Here is a 21187-nt window from a genome sequence, read left to right as displayed (position 1 = left end):
CCGAGGATGCTGATCCAGCGTTGGGTCCGAGGTGTGGCTCCAGTTGGAGCCAGAGCAGTTCAATCTGACATTGGGCTGCTCTGTGCCAGCTGTGCCTTTGGAAGGAAGAGCATCAGGCATTGGGTTTCGTGTCTTTTCGTTTGTTTAGCATGGATTTGATCCATATCCATCTTTTTTTTTTAATTTAGCTCTCTTTGCGTGCTCTGTGCGACTGCATAAGACATGAAGAGCTGGTGAGTGCTCTCCCAGCTGGGCAGGTTTGAGGAGAATGGATGTTCTGGGCATGGCTGCAGTTCCTGAGCTCCAAAGAGAACTTCCTTCCCCTAGAAAGAAGGAAGGAAGGGAAGTGTTGTAGCACAGCTCAGCTTTTTCTGTAACAAACCCCCATCATCACATCTCCAAGTTGCTCAAGTCCCTGTTTTACAGGGAAAATAACACCCAAACCTTTCTTAAGTTAGTGAGCTTTATTTAGGAAATAAATAAAATGGTAAGAAAATAGGAATGATTGTAATAAATACAGCACTTGCCAAAGTGATACAGCCATGAGAAGCATACTATTTTTAGGCAAATTACTCCAGTGTGGTTACAGGGGCTGGAAAAATAACTTTCTGTCCTTGAAAGACATTTTAAGTATGGAATAGAGGAAAAGCCAGACAGAGAGAGAGACTGTGTGTCTGTGATGGCAAAGAATATCCAGTTTCTTCCCAAACAAGCGTTGATAAATATTTGTTTATAGGGTGGGTGGTTTTGAAATGTGATACTTTATCACAACTAATTATTTTAAAGGATGTTGTCAAGATAGAAATGAGAGATTTTGCATACATCCAGACAGTCCCAAGCTGGTCTTGCATATTAAAAAAAAAAAAAAATTAATTTCTTACTTCTACTTAAAAAAAAAGGAAAAACCATTTCTGCAGTTACTTCTGTTTTAGCGTGTGAAAAGACTTAAACATCAGAACACATGAAAAGAAGCAATAAAAAAAAAAAATCAATAATTTCCAATAAGTCACTTGCCTTGAAGGTTCAAGAAGTGACTGGACACTTGAAAGCAAAGCCACTGAGGGATCCCTATCCTGCCTGGAGCAGAGCTCTGGGTTTCCAGGGGTTTCCAACGCCCAGAGCTCCAGATCTGCAATGGGAAAGTCAAACAGCTCCTTTGGAAATCCAAGAGTAATTCCCCCAAGGCACAGTGTAATCTGGTCCCTTGCTGCTGCAACACAACAGGGCACATAAATAGAGGTTAAATAAAATAAAGGAAGGGAGGAATCCCCCTGGGCAGGGATTGGAGCCACCAGAGCTGCCCAGGGCTCCTGAGCTCACCATGAGCACAGGCAGAGACACCCAAGGGGGGCCTCAGGGGAAGGAACCTGTCCTTGTTCCTGCTGGGAACAGCCAAAATTCCCCCCTGGGGCTGCCAGGCAGCAGTCCAGGGACTGTGCCCCCTGCAAAGGGAGTTGGATGTGCCACGGTGCTGCCGGAGGATGACAAAGCTCAGCTTCCCCCTTGCACTTCCCAAACCCGTCAATCCAAGGGATTTGAGCCTCACTCCCTGCCAGGAACCCCGGCAGAACCACCCCCACGCCCGGGCCAGGTGTGAGGAACAGCAGTGCTTCCTCCACAGATCCCTCTGAGGGGCTGGGGGTGACTGTGACCGACACCCAAACCAGGAAAAGCGGCTGTTTGGGTGGGATAATCACATTCCCCTGGGCAGGAGCCCATTCCGTGGGCACTGGGGGAAGCCCTTGGCACAGGGGGATCTCCAGGTGACACGAGTGGGCTTTGTGTGCACACGAAAAACCACCCCGAGCCCTCAGACGGGCGGTTTCATCCCCGTTTCCTCTCGCCCTTCCGGGGGTGATTTCCCAGCCCTCCAGGTTTGCTAATTGGTTTCGATGATGCACTTGAGGAAAAGCGTGTCCTCCTTCACGTAGGCGTGTTTGGGGGACTGCAGCTTGGCCAGGGGCAGGAAGGTGGGGCAGCCACTGGCCACGTTCATGTCGTGCACCGGCCTCTGGAAGGACGCGGAGGTCAAATCCGGCCGGAAGGCGTCGATGACGTGCTCCCTGTTGTTCTGGTCCAGCAGCATAAACGTCACCTGGGGAAACAGGAGGTGGCAATGGTGGTTATTGGAGTCAAAAAACTAAACCAGGACAGGACACACCAGGGATGGAAGTGCTGCAAAAGCAGCTGATGCTCCACTGATGGTTAAACACAAACTGTGACCGATGTTTCCAGCCATGATCAGATCGTGCCAAGGAGGGGGATTGTAACAGTTCCCAGATGAAATGTATAAGACTTTGCCACCCCTCAAACAAAATTAAATTAAATCAAGCAGGGCATTATTTCTTGGTAGAGAACTGCACAGTCCAAAGGCTTTTTTGCCTCTCTCACGACAGCTTAAACAAACCCCGGGTCTGGTTACAGTCATTACATTTATTCTGTTATTGTGGTTTGGACTCAGAAGAAACAGCTCAGTTGCCTGTGCACAAATATGGAAAAGACACAACCTAAATATCAGTATAGAATCTCCCCATCTCATTACCCCTTTTATTAACTCCTGTTCTTTAGCTTTAAATATGAAATGTATGTAATAATCTTTTAATACAGTGAAGATTGGGAACTTTGATTTCTGATTTTTTGGCTGCTAACAGGCAGTACAGCTATTTAAAGCTATTTACATGAAAGGCTTATGGAAATATTACCACACACAGAGCAGAGATCAGGCCCTGCCAGGGTTTCACTGCTTTTCTAACCACTGTTGCCATTATCAGGCCACACTTAGGAGAAAAAAATCAGACCAGGATCACATGAGACACCTGTGGCACCTTTGTAAGTGGAACTCTCACCCTTCTGACACCTTCAGGCAGCAAATTCCCTCATAAATTGATATTATCTATGTTTAGCAAGAGCCAGGAGAAAATGTGTCTCTGGCTTTAGCCCAGGTGGACACAGGTTGGAATATCTGGAATATCTCAAACACCACGTTGTGGTGTCTGAAAATCCCACCAGGCAAATTACGGAATATCAGCAGGAGCAGCTTTCCCTGGAAGTGACTCCAGTCAGAGACAAATTACTACCCAGGACTCCAGGATGGCCTTCGGAGGGGAAAATGGGAAAACAGCCCAACCAGAGGAAAAAGTCCCCTTGTGCTGACTGGGAGAAGCAGTGGGTTCAGGCTGGGATCAGGCATGGAAAGGTTTCCCTTCTTACCTTGTGCCTGAAAGGCCACGGGAGCAAAGCATCGTAGTCTCCTTTCATAACCACGAAGAACAGGGACATGTGGGTCCCTTTCCCTGTGCCATCCCCGTTCAGGTACACCCTCAGGCACACTTTGTAGCCATACTTTGCGGTGTAGAAAGCTGAAAATCAGAACTTTTCGTTAGCAAAGCCTCCTCTGGAAAAACAAAAAGGCCTAATGAGCGTTTCTGCCACGTGGGAAGAGGTGGCGTGTGCCGCGTTTCGCTCTCCCGGGGAGGAGAGCAGACAAATCAGTCCCCCCTGGGGGTTACAAGCAATGAAATTCCAGTGGTTGGAATCCTTTTAGTGCCTCATGCCTCGGTGAAAATTACCTGTTATTAGCCACACAAGGGTATTTTACCTAATCCAATTACTTCCCACGTGGGAAATAGCTGCAGGAGGAAGCCTTGTGGTGCCACAGGCATCGAGCTGTGGCTTGGGAGGGAGGGATCCAGCAAATGACACTGCAAGTAGCTGTGGTGGAGGGCAAACTGCAGAAGGAGAGCCCAGAATAGAGCACAACTCCTTGGAAAAGCTGGATTACAGGTCTTTGCATAAACAGCATCTTGGTTTAAGGAGCTGCTTTAAAGGCCCTGTTGGCACAAGCAAAGAAAGGAGCAGCGTCCTGGAGGAATGAAGGTTTGCAAACACACAGACCCGTGACGTGCTTTACCTGGTGAATACAACCCCACTGTCCTGCCAGTCACAGAGTCTTGGAGCTTCCTGCCCACGTCTGTTATTTTCCACAGAAAGATGCCATCGTAGGAGGCCTGCTCTGAGAACACCAGGCTCTTGTGCAGGCTGCTCAGCCCCGCGTCCTTCTGTGTCAGGCACCGGTGCAGCTCTGCAATCTGGAGGAAAGAAATCATTTCTCAGCCAACTCCCCTCCTCAGGCTGTGCTGCAGGAGCAGCTGAATCGTTCTGAAGTGCTCCTGTTCCGAAATTCTCCTTTGATTTCTTTTTAAGTGACAGCTCTGTGTCAAAACAAGCGGATAGATGGTTGTTTGGGCCTCCAGGCAAACTGCTGCTGTAAGAGGAGCAGTCAATTAAACAACTGCCTTGCTTGCTCACAGTCTGATGCTGGCAAGCTCTGAACACTCAAAAGCCTCAGGAGTATCTTAGTACCTAAATGTGGATTTAGAGAACAAATACTAGAGATCCCCACTTGAAAATTTATCCAAAACAACACCGGGATCCCGTAGATGTGTCCAGAACTTAACACTTCCCAGCTCACACTCCCTGCCCTGATCCCTCTCACTGATATGTGTCAATATTTGCTCTCCACAGAACAAAGACATTGACAATCCTTATTATTTACCTTCAGCTCAAGGCCTCGGATTATGTTTTGGTCCAGCTCACTCTGCCTCCGGAAGGCCATGATTTCCATGTGGGAGCTCTCCACCTCTTTGTTGAGCACTGCCACGATGTTCTCGAACACGTGCAGCTTATTTTCCAGCTCGGAAATCACCTTCTCCCTCATGAGTTGTTGCAGAACAGACTCATCCTCAGAAACAGAAGATCCAGGCAAGCAGTCCACTTCCAGATCCCCACTGACATCCAGCCCTGCTGGGATCTGCAGGCTGGAGATGCTTTTTCCTGCCCTGTTCCCGTTCAGCACAGCCTTGGCGTCAGAGCACAAGGTTCCCTTCAGCTGCCTCATGTGCTGCAGCAGCAGCAGCATGTGGGCCCCAACTGCAGATTTTTCATGCTCCTTCATCTTCTCTTTGCCTCCCTGGAAGAAGGTGAGACACTGTCAATACCCTCTCTATAACCACCCCACGGGTGGGGTGGGGCCAAATCCAGCAATCCTGTGGCTTCCTGGGAGAGACAGAGGTGGAAAACCTGGAAGATGAGGGTGCAGCTACATCAGCTGGCACCAGAGGAGGCACAGGGAGCCCTTTTAGCTTAGGCTACACGTGTAGAATCAGAGAACAGCTGAGGCTGGAAAGACCTTTACGGTCATCAAGTCCAACCATATACATGTGCTACATAAAAAATAAAACAATTGGTGGCAACTTTGGTATTAAATAAGATGCCAGGCAGAGTCCCTGCGAGATTCCCAGATAAGCCAATATTTAACACATGAAACTCTGCACAAAAGGTGACACAAGGCAACTAAAATGCAAAGAAGTGCTGTTTCTGTTTCCATTTCACTCACCCTGAATGAACAGCCCACTTCAGAAAAGCGACACCCATCCTTGTTGGCTGAGGGGGTAGAGAGGCTCTGTTGGGGAAAAAAAAAAAAAGAGAGAAAATAATCAAATACCAATTGAAAGTGATTCTTTTATTTCCCTACAAACACCTAGGCCACAATCCCAGCAGCCATAAATCAGGTTCACTCAAGTCAGGGCATTACCACAGTGTCCAACCAGCTCTGAAAATTGATGGTAAATCAATTAAGAGGTGGTTGATTGCAGGTTTCTTGCACGGTGAAGTATCCATCCAACAGACCCCATAATGTCACAGCACAATTTAATAAACCACAACTTCTCATAAATAAGGTACTTTAAATACCCTGCTCTACAGCACACTCCTCTTTTCTCATGTGGGTCTCCCTGAGTATACGAAAGGCAACAAGTATTTCCTCATTTTATATGATTGATTGAGAAGATAATTTACTAAAGTTAATTGTGGGAGCAGGGAAGAGGAGGCAGCAGAGCTTTGCTGGGATGTAAAGAGCACCCAGATACAACTGCTGTACCTGAAGATGTTCTCAGATGCTCTTTAATCAACGTGAACAAGTGATAATTTCATTAATTGAAATAAAACTGCATTGCAGTCACTCATCTTTTACCCACCTTTTCCTTGGATGCTGTTTCTGTTTGCACATGGTTTTGTTCCTTACAGAAATTGTCTTCACATGAATGTTCCTGTCATTAAAACCAGAAGAAAAGAATTCAGTATATGATTAAATTATTGACCTGAAAGGTCCCCCTGGGATATTGGATAGAAGACTGACAATATACAAGTCTTGCCAGGTTCAAACCATAGTTATGTGCACACACACATGTATTTACACACACATGTATGTGCAATGACAAGCAGGTGTGTTACAGAACAGGAAGCAACACTGACAAGCAGAACAGGAAATTCAAATATACACACACACATATATATATATATAAATATAAACAAGCTCAAGAACAGGAAACTCAAATATAAAGTCAAATTCAAATATAAACTCTTCCTGCATTGACTTCATGTAGTTTGCTCAGTGTGCAGACCCTTCTTGCATCCTGCTTATGCACATTTTGAAGGCTGGAATCCAAATTTTCCAGCGTGATGTGCTATGCAAAATGCATCACCACTAACATGAGGCTTCCTGCCATTCCTGGCTCCAAGAAGGGTAAGGTAATTCCCCTGCCATTGGCTCATAGCTGGAATATCTGTATTTAGCACAGAAACTGTCAGCTTTCCATTCACACTGCTCAGGGGGGACTGGCTTTAATCTTTATAAACTTCTCTTCATACCAGTCCTGAAGTTTCTCTTTTGATTCTCAGAAATGCAGCCACAGGATTTTCTCCCTCTCTGACTCGGTTTTTAACACTCTTTATCTCGCTGTTGCACAAAATATGCCTTTATTTCCTTCCTTTCTGCCCTTTTACTCCCTCAGGTCGCTGATCTGAGGAGATGGCTTCACATCTCGAGAGGAAAAGGGCTGGAGAGAAATGTCTTGAAAACAGAGAAATGCAAAAATCACACAAGTGAGTGTCTGAGATGGAGAGCGGGAGAGCAGTGCCCCAAAACTACTGTTTGCTCCCAGAGGGCTGTGGACACATGGAATACCCACAAATAATCAAAATTCTCGAGCCACTTGGCTGCGAAGTTAATAAAGCAGAGCATGCAAGGAGCAACGCTCCAATTTTACAAACACCAAAGGAGGCAGAGAAAAAGCAACATCTCCAGGCCAACCCCCCGGCTCGGTTGCCAAGGTTTCCTGACCAAAAAATTAATTAGGTGGCAGCGAACCGGAATGAGTGGGAGGAAAACAGCTCTTGAGCGAGGAAGGTGGAGGGGCCGAGCCGGAGTTGCGGTATCAGAGCTCCGAGAGGAGAAAGGTGCTCGGGGAGCACACCCGGCTCAGGTTTCCCCCTCCAGCCCGAGCCTGCGCTCCCAGAGAGCTGAGAGGGATTTAGTGTTGCCACCTTCTGGTGTTTAAGCTGGAAAACACAGTGGATTTAGCTCTGGGAAGACCTGCCTGGGTCCAGATATTCTCCTTGCTCTGTAGGAGTTGGTGAGGTGTGAGGAGCACGTGCAAAAGCTTCCCAAGGAGCAGGTTTTAGCAGAGCACCTTATCCTTACCCCACAAGACTGTTACCCCCTCGTTGAATAAATCTCACAGCTCAATATGTGGAAAGGCATCAATTTGTGACAGTTTGGACATGCAGAGCTGCCCACTGCTATTTAACACCTTCAAAATATTCCCAGCCCTCCTGCCAGGAGGGTCTTGGATCACTCTGCCCCCATCCCAGGACAAAACTCCAAGGTTGGCAATTATTCTCTTTAAATCATTTGGAGGGAACAACATTCATTATTTTGAGCAAACACCATAAAAACTATGAGGTAAATAAGTTTAAATAGTCACTGGGAAATTTGTGGCATATTCAGAGTAGGACCTTCCTGGTCTGCTGTTGACACTGCTGATAATTTGGAGATTATACCTGATTGTACCTAATAGAAATAATATCTGACAGTCCTTCCTTATAAATTTGTGGGTGGTTTTAGTTTGAATAAAATTTCAGCCACTTCCAAGATCTCTTCCCTGCCACTGTCTGTGCTCTTCTGCTTCTCCCCTACCTCATACTGGGATGTGTTTTGAGGCTGAAAATGAGGGATTGGGGTTTTCTTTCCAGAGCTGAAACATGGGCTGCCCCAGCCCTGGGGGATCACAGAGGCACTTCCCTCTTTGGGGAAGCAGGTTATCACATCCAGCTCATTTTTCCCCTCCAACATCCAGCTCATTTTTGCTGCAAAAAAAAAAATCAGCAAACTCAGGAAAATTAAATATCCCCTGAGTGCAGTGAAATCAGGATGGGAAAATGGCATGATAGATTATTTAAAATAAGAATATAAAGCCCGAATTTGAGAAAGAACTGTTCTTACTTGGTATTCAGTGCTGGACAAGCTGCGCTGGCACTGCTGACACACCATCACATTATTGACACAGCCGTTTTCCAAGTGATCTGCCAGTTTTTTCCTCATCACCACGTGCCCACAACCAGTGTGACAGGGGATTAAAGCATATTCACATAAGCTCTGATGCTCCTGGAAGTCAAAAGTTATAAAGCAACCGCTGGTTACTAAAGTGCTGATTCACATGTCTCTATAAATAGCCCCTGTTCTGGCAGCCCAGAGCCCTGATCTGCATTTCTTCTAAGCTTTGGGTAAAGTCCCACTGCACAGAGTTGTGAGATTACTGGTGAAAAATTCACCAGCTTTACTGGGGCTTTTTTTGGTAATTCTTAACTAAAAAAACCAAAAGCAAAACCAAACAACTTTTGGTAAATTCAAACACGAGATCTGCCTGGAACTGTCTCTCTTAAGTGATTTTCTTTAGCAATAACTCAATACTGGTCTCAGCTTTCCCCCTTGTATCCACTATTCTAATTTGCATGGCAGATTCCCAAATCTTGCCCACTTAAATATTTCACCTGGGACAGATCAGTCTGAAAAGAATGATGGAGATATGTTTTTAGATGTTTTGTTGCTATAAATACCAGTGCTGTCACTGATCCTAATGATGCTGTATTAATCTGTGTTTGCTGAGAACCTGCTTTCATTGTCTCTCTGTCCCCCCTTTTAGTAAGACATTATGTTAATCTAAATAAACTGTCTTTAAACATACTTCAAAATCTCTCATGATACCAGACCAACTGCATCCCAGGGTCACACAGTGGACTTTGAGTTCAGAAATCTCTTTATTAATGGCAGCATCACCAAAAGCCTGAAAAATAAACAGAGTAAGGAAAAAAACCACTGGTCAGAAAGTAATCCATTCTTTTGATTATCCTTTACTTTTTTTAAAATTTACTGCACTGCCATAAGACTCTGTAACCCAGCAAATCCAATATAATTAATAAACCCAAATAATTATTAAATAATTTCTTACTGTTAAAAAATAAGCTTCTTGATGTGTTCTAAACTTACTGAAAATCTGCCCAGCACAGCTCTTATTTTACATTCCTTTTCCCAGAAGCCTGAAATATGGCCCATGCAACGAATGTGCTGACAGGAGCCTGACTACGGGGTCTCTTAATGAATGCATTTAATTATCGAGGTCATTAACACCTCTTAACGTGCTGCACAGAGAACTCGGTTGCTCAGATGGGGCTGTTTCCATTTAGTGGGCACTAAAGAAAAGAAATGTGAACCACGTGGGAGTGGTTTGGGGTTGTTGGGTTTTTTTATGCACTAGATAGATTTTTGCATTTTGTGAACCATGAAAAACGGTACAATTGTTATGTAAATTAGGAAATACAGCACACTCTTTTAATATTGCATCCTGAGCAATTAAAAGAGGTGCCCTGACACAAGAACAAGTTTTTTGGATACTCTGGAGGCAATTCCAGCAAATATCCCATGGAACAACACAGAGCTAGAACTGGGAGGAGGAAGGTTTACAAACACAAGGAGGGAAGCATTTACAAATCATGTCCATATTTCAATAAAGTTTGAGGAATTTTTCTGAGGTGTCACCAAGTTCAGAATTAACAGCAGATTCATTATTTTGCTGCAGCCCCTTCCTAAACTTTGACTTTTATTTACTGCCTATTTGGTTTCATTTTTCCCTAAAAAATGTAGGCAAAATGGGTGTCTGTTGATATTCCTGCATGTAATGGGAAAGGAGGGAAAAAGACAAGCTGGGACTGGGCCCTATGGCCCAGTTTGTGTTTGGGATATAGAAAAGCACAGCAATTTGCCTGAAGAACAACCCAACAACAACAGATCTGTGCCATTAAATTGCAGATGAAACATTTGCCAGTGCATAGTTTTTGTCAATCATTACGTTCAGCTCCATGTTCGAAGGGTACAAGAAGCCATGAGGTTGGAAAATCCTTTAGGATACTTCCTAAGGATAATAAGTAACAGCTCAGACATCTTATTAAAAGTAGGAAAGCACCAGGTACTTTGAGGCAATAAAAAGTTAATTATATGGAAGAGTGTGGGATTTTACAGTGCAGAACATGGACTTGGAAAGTCCTGAGGCTGCCATTACTTTTTTTTAAATCACAAAGGGTGGGAAATCCAAATGACTAAAGCCCAAGTTAAAATGTGTAACTATTAGCTGCAATCACATTTTACATTATTCTCTCCTGAACTGTAGTCCGGGGATGACTCCAGGGTAGCCCAGATAATGATAATAATAAATTAATGACAACTTACTCTTTCTTCTGCCAGTAGGCTTTCCTCACTTAAAATGTTGGGATCTTCCTCCTTACATTTCTGGCAAATTGCATTTTTATTGTTTCTGGTAAAAAGAAACAGGAATGAAATACAATCCATCAGTGTATTGTAGTTTAGGAGGTCCTTGGATAGGCACTGACACAAATAAACCCATGGAAACCCCATGGAAACCAAATAAACCCAATTCCTGAACATACTGACATAAAAAAACCTCTGTTTTCTGTTCTTCCAGACCAGGACTAGGCCCATAAATTTATCTCTGCTTCAGTAAAATAAGAGCAACCTGGATCATAAACAAGAATAAAGATGGAAAACTACTTATCTCATGAATTATGCAAGAACCCCGTGTAGGGGAGGTAACATGAAAACTAAAGTCTTTTAAAACATAGAAAATTCCTATTTTGCCAAGACAAATAAGACATTATGTCTGTTAAAATCCTGAACATCTCGTATCAAAGGACTGCAAAGTCCCATGGAAGGATTAAGTCATGGTTAAATCACTTAGTCAAGGTTAAATCACTTAATCAAGGTTAAATCTTGGAGTAGCCAAGGTTAAATCGGAATTATTATGTCACAGATAGAAAAAGTGGCACCTGCCAGGCCCAGCATCCACCCTGCACATTCCATGGTGGGAACAAGAAGGAAGCAGGGGTTATCCTGCAGTCCAGCAAGGGAAGTCCTCCAGAGTGTGAAATGACTGTGGGCCAGGGAGCCACAGCCTTGTCCCTGAGCTCAGTGACAGCTCCAGGGAGCTCAGTGACAGCTCTGGGGAGCTCCTGGAGTCACAACCTTGTCCCTGAGCTCAGTGACAGCTCTGGGGAGCTCAGTGACAGCTCCAGGGAGCTCTTGGAGCCACAGCCTTGTCCCTGAGCTCAGTGACAGCTCCTGGGAGCTCAGTGACAGCTCCAGGGAGCTCTTGGAGCCACAGCCTTGTCCCTGAGCTCAGTGACAGCTCCTGGGAGCTCAGTGACAGCTCCAGGGAGCTCTTGGAGCCACAGCCTTGTCCCTGAGCTCAGTGACAGCTCCAGGGAGTTCTTGGAGCCACAGCCTTGTCCCTGAACTCAATGACAGCTCCCGGGAGCTCTCGGAGCCTTGTCCCTGAGCTCAGCACCACGGCCCAGCTCCCAGGAGCCCTTGGATCCATGGAATGCCCTGCCCAGGGACGTACCGGACGATCCAGGCGAGGCAGGCAGAGCAGTACCTGTGCCCACACAGCGTCTGCAGGGCCTTCTTCAGGATGTTGTTGCAGTTGCTGCACAGGTACTTCTGCCCAGGCACATCCTCACAGATGGTGGTGGGGTATCCAACAGGGAACTCGTTTTCATCAGGAGAAGAGCCCGGCACGTCCTGCAGGCCCCTGCTCGTGTTCTCAGCCATCTGGGGTGAATATTGTCAGAGACAAGTTAAAAAAAGCAGGTGCTCAAACAAGGCACGTTCTCACTTTGATGTGAGAGGATGTATCAGGCATCAAAACCCACGAGCAGCTCCAGCCCAGAGCAGTGACAGAGATGTGTTTGACTGGCTCTGACTAAATGTCACAGTGGGGTTTGACCAGGAACCAGCAGGAAATTACTGCACAGATCTAAAATTTCCCTCAAGCACGACGTGATAATGGACAATGTATTAAAATGAGCGGTTGGGGTTTTCTTTCCAGAGTTTTTTCAGCTTGTAGGAAGATGAGCTACAATCCCACCGGCCCCCATCACACAGAGTTGTTTCCTGGAGAGTAAATCCCCAATCATATTCACTTCCCAGCAGCCAAAATTTGTGATTTCACTTCATAGGTATAAAAACTGAGCAGCTGGTGTGTTGACAGTGATTCTCCTGAAGTCATAAAACTACTGGTGAAATGACAAAGGAAATCTCAAGTCCAGAAATCCTTAACACCTGAGGTCTTCCCAGGTACACTCGGAGCCACACGTGCCAAGGTGTCCTGCACCTCCAGTTTGGTTTGGGTAACAAGGGCTGTGCAGTGGGATGTTTTTGGAAATGCAGCCAAAATGGATTCTGGTGTCTCTTGGAAAGTTCAAGGAATGTTTTCCCTCAGGGACACGGTGCAGTTTGATCGTAACAATGCCTTGATAAAGCTTTTTTTTTCCTGTGACAATACTGACACACCATAACCTACCTCGGTATTACCAGAAGCCACACTGACTAATAAAACCGAAAAAAAACCGAATCGAGGCTGCCTGGGGCAGGCCAGGCCCGTGGGCTGAGCGCTGTGCAGCGGGCCGGGGTAGGGCCCTGGGGTTCGGGCTCTGCTTTGGGAACAAACCGCGTTTTCCACGGCCTGGCTCAGCCCATCCCCGCGGCCTCTGCAGGCGTTTGGCGGGAGCTCCGCAGCGAACGCAGGAGCTGCAGAACCTGCCAGAGCCGCAAAGGGAAGCCGGCAGTGCAGCCTGGGGGGGCCGGGGGTGGGTTTGGGGTGCGGACCGTGGGTGGGTTTGGGGTGCGGACCGTGGGTAGGAGCCCAGGACGAGCCTCCCCCTCTCCCGGCCGCGGTTCCCGTTCGGAGCCATCCCGGGATATCGGGAACGCGCAGCCCCGGCTCGGGGGGTCCCCGGAGCCCCACCCGAGCTCAGCGGGGCGGAGGACGGGCAGGACCCCCGGGCAGCCCCCGCTGCCCTCCCGGGGCTCTCTGCGGGGCCGGGCCCGTGTGCCCGGGGGGAGCGGGCGGGTCCCCGCGGCGGGAGGCGGGGGGCTGCGGGTTCCATCCCTTCATCCCTCCATCCTTCCCTCCCTCTCCTCTCCGTCCCTCCCTCTGCCCTGCATCCCTCCCCGTACCTGGGCCCGGCGCTCCCCGCGGGCACGGGAGATGCCGCTCGGTCGGATCCCGGCGCTGCTGCCTCGCCCCGGCCGGGAGGAGCGGGGAGCGCGAACCGCACCCGCGGGGCTTCCCCCGCTCCGGCGCAGTCCCGGCCCGCGGGGACGGGGAAGTGGCCGAGGAAATGCCCCAGGGAGCGAATTCCCCCGGGAGAGCCGAAAGGGAGAAGCTGGCGGCTGGTTCCTGAACGCGGGGTGAGGTGCCGTCTGACATGGTGACCCCGCACGGGCACTCGGGCAGAAAGTCCTGCCTGCCCAGGGTGCGGTCACAGCCCAAAATATCCCTGCAGAGCCCTCGCTGCTCGGGAGAGCCCCTGCCCCAAATACGGGACGGGAGCCTTGACTCCTTGGGACCTACGGGAAACCTCCCCCTCCAACCCCGCTGTGCCTCCCCTTCAATGCTGATCGTAACTCACACAGGGCTATGAGTTACGGGATAACTCAAGGGAGTTCAGTAACATATGCAAATCCTTCTAAGAATGCAGTAAAAATTCTACAAAGGAAGGTTTCACTATCAGCAGAAGGTCCTCCTCACCCCTGACAGAGCTCACTTTGCCATCACCTTCTTAAGTTCTGACTGAGGATTCAGTCAGAAAAGCAGTGGCAGATGCAAATCTGTTCACTTTTCCTTGTGAAGGAGACTTGGGGAATATCCCCGAGGGTGGGTTCTTGCTGAAAATTAAAACTCAAAAGCAGAGGTGGCTCTCTGGGGCCTTCTCTCAGCTGCACTGACAACAGTGACCAGCTCCAGGTACCTGGGACTGTGTGAGGGGTTGTTGGACATCAGTGATTGTTTGCTCGAAGTCTGGCACCTTCCTGTGCTGTGTGTGCACAGACAGGCTCTTCATTTCCACTTCCCTCTCTCTGCTTCTCTGGGCTGTAAATTAATTTGTAGGTGCTGGTCTGCTGTAGATCCAGAGGTAGATCTGCAGTGCAGTCATCAGGGCCCTGCATCACCTGAGAAAAGTGTGAGACAGCCTCAGTTAGTCCCCCCAATGAACCATTTGCTTTCATTAGGGTTGTTAAAATTCATGGTGAGTTCATCTGGCCCAGGCAGTTTCTGCCAGGATGTGAGTGAGGTTCTGAAAGACTTTTTAAAAGATTCCTGGATGTGGCTTTTTCAGCTTTGGGGCTATAAAGAGGTGTGAGATGTTATTAAATTTAGAAAGATCAGTGTTACACACCACGGGGTCAGGTTCTGTTTGGGGATGAAGGGGCAGCTCTCTGGGCTCTCAGTTCACTCCTTTTCTCCTGCTTTGAGACTTCTCAGAAGTCTCTGTGATTCTAGGACACCTCTGCCTTCAGAGGTGCTGAATTACACAAAGGAACCAAAGATAAGGTTTGGTACTTTCCAAACTAGAGAGATTTCCTCTGTTAGATTTCCCCTTGATGAGATCAGTTAACTGAAAACAGGATGTGGCTCTGAGAGAGAGATTAAAATGTGAAGCTTAACTTGACTGTAGAACCATTCCCCCAGTGCTCAGCATTGCAGGGCCCTGTGTCACTATTTAAGGTGAATGATCATTTCTATACCCAAGGAAAAAAGCTCGTAAGGGAATATATTAATATATTTAATATTACCTTTTAAAAATAAGCAAAGGGCTTGAGATTTTTAACATGACAGATTTCACAGGGCATTTCAAATGGAATTTGGGCTCAGATGCTCTCTGTTATAAAGATGGTAATCGAAGTGTAAATGGTATTTTCAGGTCTGGTAATTGCATTTCAGAGAGATGATTGAGATAGGGGTGTCTCATTCTATGAAAATGTGATTTTCAGTTAGTATAAACTACCTGGGAATGTGCACCTGTTCTAGGAAACCCTGAAAAGTTGGTAAAACACAGGAAGGAAAAATTGCTTTCCAAGCACCTCCAGTCCCCATGAGATGCAGTTCTCCCAGGAACTGGAGCTGAGTGCTCCAAGTCAAGACTCCTGCCTGTTCATGGCTCTGATATTAAGTAGTTCTATAACTTTCCTGACTAAAACTACCCATGAAATAGGAGTACACCAGAGTATCTGAGATTTCATCAATTCAAGATGGAAAAAAAAGAAGAATCATTAAATTTGATATACTGTCAATCCTCAGCAAACTTGACAGCTTTGCCACAGTTCAGTCTCTCGCCTCTAATAAAACCTTTTTACATGTTTTAGTTCTCTCTGCCTCTGTCTACTACCAGTTGCAACTGCTTTGTTATGGGGATACCCTGAGGAGCAGCCCAACTCCCTTTAAGGAGAAAGAAAGTTTCCCACTAAGTTTTGTAAGAGCTGGACTGAAATCCTCGAAGAGACATCAAGAATCAATTTGGTTTTCTTCATCCCTGCTCTGCCTCAGGATTTTTTCCAGATCATATTCTCTGTAAGATAGTATTATCCTCAGCTTCCCAGGGATTTTTTTCCCCCTAAAGAATAGATGCTCTGGAGCACTTCTCCAGCATTCGTCAGGAGAAAAGCACCCAAAAATGGACACTCTGTCTATCTATCTATCTATCTATCTATCTATCTATCTATCTATCTATCTATCTATCTGTCTCTTATTTCAGTCCCTCACTAAAGCAGTTTCCACAAGACAAGCCAAGGAATCCCCCAGAAGGGAAGAGAGAAAATGAAAGTGTTTCTCTGTGTCACAGTGGCCTTGATGGTTTCCTACAAGCAACGGGATTTCAGAGCAAATCACGAGGAGATTTCTGAGCCTGCCTCTGATTTTAGGCAGCCAGGCAGACCTTCTTTACACTAAGAAGCTTCCTGGTGGGCTCCTGTCTCAGTCACTCCCCCCCATACCAGGGGTGTGAGCCCAGCATGGACCAGTTTGTGCCAGTTTCCCCAGTTCAGGTTCTGCTGCAGCCTGGCCACGTGAAGGGGTTATGCTCCACTTGTGGTTGTGCTTCTGTTGCTCTGGATGTACACAGGGCCTGAGCTAAACTGGAAAATTCTTAGCTGCTTATTTCCATTCTTAATGCTTTGGAGAGAACTCTGGGAACGGGCTCTGTGCCCAGGGGAAGGCTGCCAAAACTCTCCTCCAAAGCCCTGGATGTGACATGAAAAAACAAGTTCAGATCCAGTGTCTTTTGAGTCTAAACCAGCTGGGAAAATATGGATATTCCATTGACAGCCCAGGTCACTTGCACAGAGGGGACAGAAACAGTGATCAGAAAACTCAGCGTGATTGACTGGGACTAATTAGTGAAAAAAGGAAACAGCAGGTTTCTTTAAGAATGTCTTCATTAATTCTCACTAATGACAAAATTGAGGGGAGAGGGTAAATGTCCATTAACCCTTTTCAGAATATGCTCATTTTGCTAATAAAAAAAAAAAAAGAGATGTTTAGCTGTTGTTTTGCACGTGACAGAAGCAGAAGGAGACTGTGCACTGAATTCCATCTCTCTGAGACCACAATTCACTTAGCTGTTGTGGGATGACTAATAGCATCAGGCTCAGCTTTCCAATAGTATTTTTCAGCATGATTCATAATCCTGAATAATTTCCACACCACCACTTGCAAATGTCTACTTGTACCTGCATTTCAGGGGCGACACACCCGGGGAACACTGAAGATCCAAGTGTTATCCAAGGGTTCACAGGGGGAAAACTAAATACTCTTTATAGGTGTAAAGAAAGACCAGAGCCCCCCATCAAAACACTGCTACAATAAGGAAGAAAACTCCTGATTGTTCACAAACCAAGAGGTTTTAAGGAGGAATCTGAAGGAGAAAGGACAATAAACTTTGGAAGTGGGAAAAGAAGGTATAGAGAGTAGCAGGTCTGTGTTCTGAACACAGGCAAGCACATCAGTGCTTAAATTCCTCAGCAGAAAGAGCCCTCTCATGGGGCCAAGTCTTTTGGCAGTGATGGGGCTCCAGAAGCACATCATCCCAAACATGTTCCCAGCAGCATCCTTGGAATCCAGCCAAGGAAACAACACTTGTAGCTCCACCTCGAGCGCCTGAATCATGAACTGGGTGTTGAATCCCCAAAGCCAGTGAGGGAGGCACAAAGTGCTCTGGAAGTGGATGCTCCCATCTGTCCAGGTTCAGGGACAAGGGAACCCTGGAAGAAATCAAACCACAGGCTGGATTTGTGATGCCAAAGCCCAGAATTGGGGTGAGGTTTCATGAGCTGAGCTTGGGTTTTCCTTGTGGCAAGACACAAACAGGAAGGAAATCCAGCATTTCTTCGATCTGGTCACCTAAAATCACATCTAACACTTTTTCTTGCTGTGAATATTTTGTTTCAAAGCCCAGAGACTGACAGGGAGGTGTTTCTGGGCTGGGATATCCTATGCAGGGACCCAGCCCAGTTCAGAACTGGGCACTGGGATGGGCAGGACACAGGGATGCACAGGAGTGTGCTTTGAACTCCTGGAGGTTTAACTATAACCCCCATTCTGCCATAAATCCATGGAATCTTGTTAAATTCAATCACAGATTAATTTGATCCCTCCTGTTTCCATGGGAAGTTTTTGATCCTGTCTTGGTTTTGAGATTCCTGACTGAAACAGAAACTTAGGAACAAAACATAGCATTACACAGATGGGTGACTCCAAACTTTTGGAATGACACCAGTGGTGGAAATGAAGACGTATTTGTACCAGGCTGTCAGAGCCTGGGCACGAATATTCTCTCGGACCTCACAGCAGAAGGTTTTTATGGAAAATGTTATGATTTAGGCAGTGAAAATGACATTTTTATGGCATTTTGCTTTTATAAATAACGAAGGAAATCTGGCTAATCAGAGCCTGGCAGAGACAGAGAACTCAGCAAGGTAGTAAGTGAGTAACTTAAGTCACACTTATGCCCAATCTGTGCCCAACAGTAGAGTTTCTGTCTATATACTGTAAATCACCTTTCAGCAGGTACAGACTGGCACAGTGAAATGGGAATCCAATATCTCAGCTGATTCAAATATAACTTTTTGTTTACTCTACTTGTAAAAGAAATTGCTATTTTGGTTGTCAAGTAGCAAACAAGCAAAGGAACTATGGCCTGACCCACAGCACTTCAGGGATAATCTGCTTTTTGTGACTTCTTGCTCTGAATGTGGGTAAATGTATTTTATAAATAACCCCCTGTGTGTAACAACTACTTCCTGGGGTAGAAAAGAAAGGGTTCAACACACCAAGCTTTACTCAAATTTCTCTGCTATTGTTTTCTGAACTTAAATGTTCCTTTTTATGACAGTTGTGGTGTTTAATTCAGCTCAGTATTTTCCAGGAAATCAGTTGCTGCTTCAACATGTGCCCAAATTCCAAGTTCATTCAGAACCTGAAAAGCAAAATTTAACACAGGGACTGGAATTCTGTAATGATGCAGGAATTGGCAAAACCAAACCCTTGGTTCCCAGGAGAATGACAGAGCCAAAGCCAGATATTTCTTCTAATTAGAGATGAAAACATTATTAAATATCTGAAAAATTGGAAGCATATGTAACTCCTATAAGGTGGGTGTTTTACTGGAAAATAACTGAGGGCCATGCCAAAATTCTGTGTGTTCTGATGCAAGAATTCAGCAGGAGATTGAGAACACATTTTACTGGGAGACATCCCAAACATGAACATTTACACAGGCTGAAAATAAAACCCCCTGTAGGGTCAAGTCAGACAACTCAGGACAGATGAAAATTGGCAGCTCTCAGAGAGTGATTATTTTTAATTACAAAATAATATTCACTCAAAAGAAAAAAAAGATGGATTTCCTTACTATGTGTTTACTCACGTTTTCCACACCCCTGCTATAAATGGATTTACAGACCCTGGCAGTAGGTTCCACAACCCTTTGTTTGTGGAAATGGGGGTCGGAGGGTTTTTTTTATTAAAAAAGAGTTTTGAGCTTGAAAGCAATGTCAGTAAGGATTCAATGTGAGGGTTTTGTGTTCTTTACCTGAGGCAGGAGCTCACTTGCTGACTAAGAAGAGAGGCTGAACATCCTCATTGCTATTTAGAAAGTCCTTTTGGTGGGATGTTCTGGCTTTGCATTGCCCAAATGCACTGAACAGCCTCAGTGTGATGAAGTGAGCAATTCTCCTCTTCTGGATGATTTCAGATGCAGGTGCAGCATCATAACAACATAAAGATTATGTGGTAATTTGGACTGGCAGCCTCCTCCCTTGTGTGAGCATTTTCTCTTTCACACAGTATTTAATGTCTGTTTTCAGGTCAGTCAATCAAATTATGACAGTCACTGTTGAGGTATTAAAAGTAAGACCATTAACCTGCTACAGAGATTTAGGATTTCTCTGATAAAATTATAGGGGATTCCTAACTCCAAACCATTTGTGACAGAGCACGTGTGTGGGTAAGGCTGCTGAGGGCTGGGGGCACATCCTGAAAGATTATATCCACAAAATCATTTCTTCCCTGCCAGTGGAACAATGGCCAGAGAAAGGCACCCTTTGGCTCCCTTCCCAAATTAGTCACAGCAGTTAAGCACAGCCCAGCAGCTTTCAGCCCAGCCCAGAGTGTGAGCTTCATGTGTCACTGTGCACAAGAGGCTGGAATTTGGGCTATTCAAGCCACTTCCCAGCTTGGATGGAGTGAAATGAACAGAGAAATCAGCTCATTTTTGGAACACTTAACTATCTAAAAGCCAGTAAAACACAAATGGAAATGTACAGAAATATAGATTTTTAAAAGAGCTAAAGGCTCACATGGTTAGAATTGTTATAATGTCAGGAATTCAACCAATTTGGATCTCATGCATCTGCCAGGAGTGTTCAGGGAGAATCACATTACAGTGGCATCTGGGGAGTTTTCCTATTCAAAGGGAAACACATGAAAAAGGGATAAAAGTAGAATGACCACACTTATTTAATTGGCTTTCAGAGATTCTCTGTGCAGGCAAGGCCAGCCTTCTGTATCCCAGGAAATGGGGGGATGGATTTGGGCTGAAGCACAGAGCCTTCTGGGCAGGTTCATTAACATGGAGGCAGAGCAGTCACCTCACACACACAGAGTTTGGGAACACTGCAGGAGTGTAGCACTGGAATTCATGTTTTTCTGGAAGCACTAAAGCTCTTGGCTGGTGATTCAAAGCCTGGAACATTTGGAGACTTGCACATGGTATATATAAACAACCCAGGGACAGAAAACACTGTGTACAACTCAGATATAAAAGCCCCACTCTGATGTCCAGAATCCACAGAACGCTTGGAAGTACAGAGTGTGTCCTGAAATAATTTCCATTTCATAATGGAATGAGTCACCTCAGCAGTGATTATCCCAAGAATTTCCACGTTTGCTGGGATTAACCCTGTGAGATGCTCAGAACCTCAGGACTCTCTGACTCCGAGTCACTAAAGCCACAGCAGGGAATCCTAAAATCCATTTCCATCTTCTCCTGTCCTGCTAATTAGACCCCCTGGAAATCTGCCCACATAATTTGCATGTGGAAACAGATGAAGACACAGATACATCTTCTCCCCACATGGTTTTCCTGGGAAAGTCATGCCATGGCACACAAGGAAGGCAAATCTTCCTACATTGCCATCTCACACGTGGCTAAATATCTATTAAAATGCACACAAAAAAATACACAGATACAGTGATCTCAGGGATAGAGTTAAGTCTGGATAGAAACAGAGGCAAAACAAATAAGATCAGAGAATTTTTTAAAGCAAGGGCAGCAATTTGATCCTTAATGCAGCATTTTTGTAGGTTATTTTTAAGTCAGGTTCCTGGTCTTCAGGAGCAATGCAGCCTTTTTGCAGTCTGGCTCAGTAAAAATCAATGGA

At 45.9% G+C, this 21187-nt stretch overlaps 1 protein-coding gene across 2 annotated transcripts; it reads right to left on the bottom strand.

The window, feature by feature from the left end:
- Positions 1-463: 463 nt before the first annotated feature.
- TRAF1 (TNF receptor associated factor 1) lies at positions 464-13531 on the bottom strand. Of its 2 annotated transcripts, none has more exons than XM_032708651.1 (11): positions 13427-13531; positions 11811-12019; positions 10622-10706; positions 9084-9182; positions 8342-8503; positions 6036-6107; positions 5396-5461; positions 4556-4969; positions 3911-4088; positions 3211-3359; positions 464-2095 (listed from the first exon to the last, which is right to left on the bottom strand). In XM_032708651.1, exons 2-11 carry the CDS (start codon positions 12017-12019, stop codon positions 1880-1882), a joined length of 1650 nt encoding a protein of 549 aa, XP_032564542.1. In that variant the 5' UTR covers positions 13427-13531; the 3' UTR covers positions 464-1879. The 2 variants fall into 2 exon arrangements, with proteins under 2 accessions (XP_032564542.1, XP_032564543.1); XM_032708652.1 differs by having other exon boundaries at positions 11844-12019.
- Positions 13532-21187: the final 7656 nt, after the last annotated feature.

The sequence above is a fragment of the Chiroxiphia lanceolata genome, chromosome 21 (assembly GCF_009829145.1).
Source record: "Chiroxiphia lanceolata isolate bChiLan1 chromosome 21, bChiLan1.pri, whole genome shotgun sequence".
Taxonomy (NCBI): Eukaryota; Metazoa; Chordata; class Aves; order Passeriformes; family Pipridae; genus Chiroxiphia; species Chiroxiphia lanceolata.
Note: the sequence above shows the minus strand (reverse complement) of the source record. Positions and strands in the feature narration are given on the sequence as shown.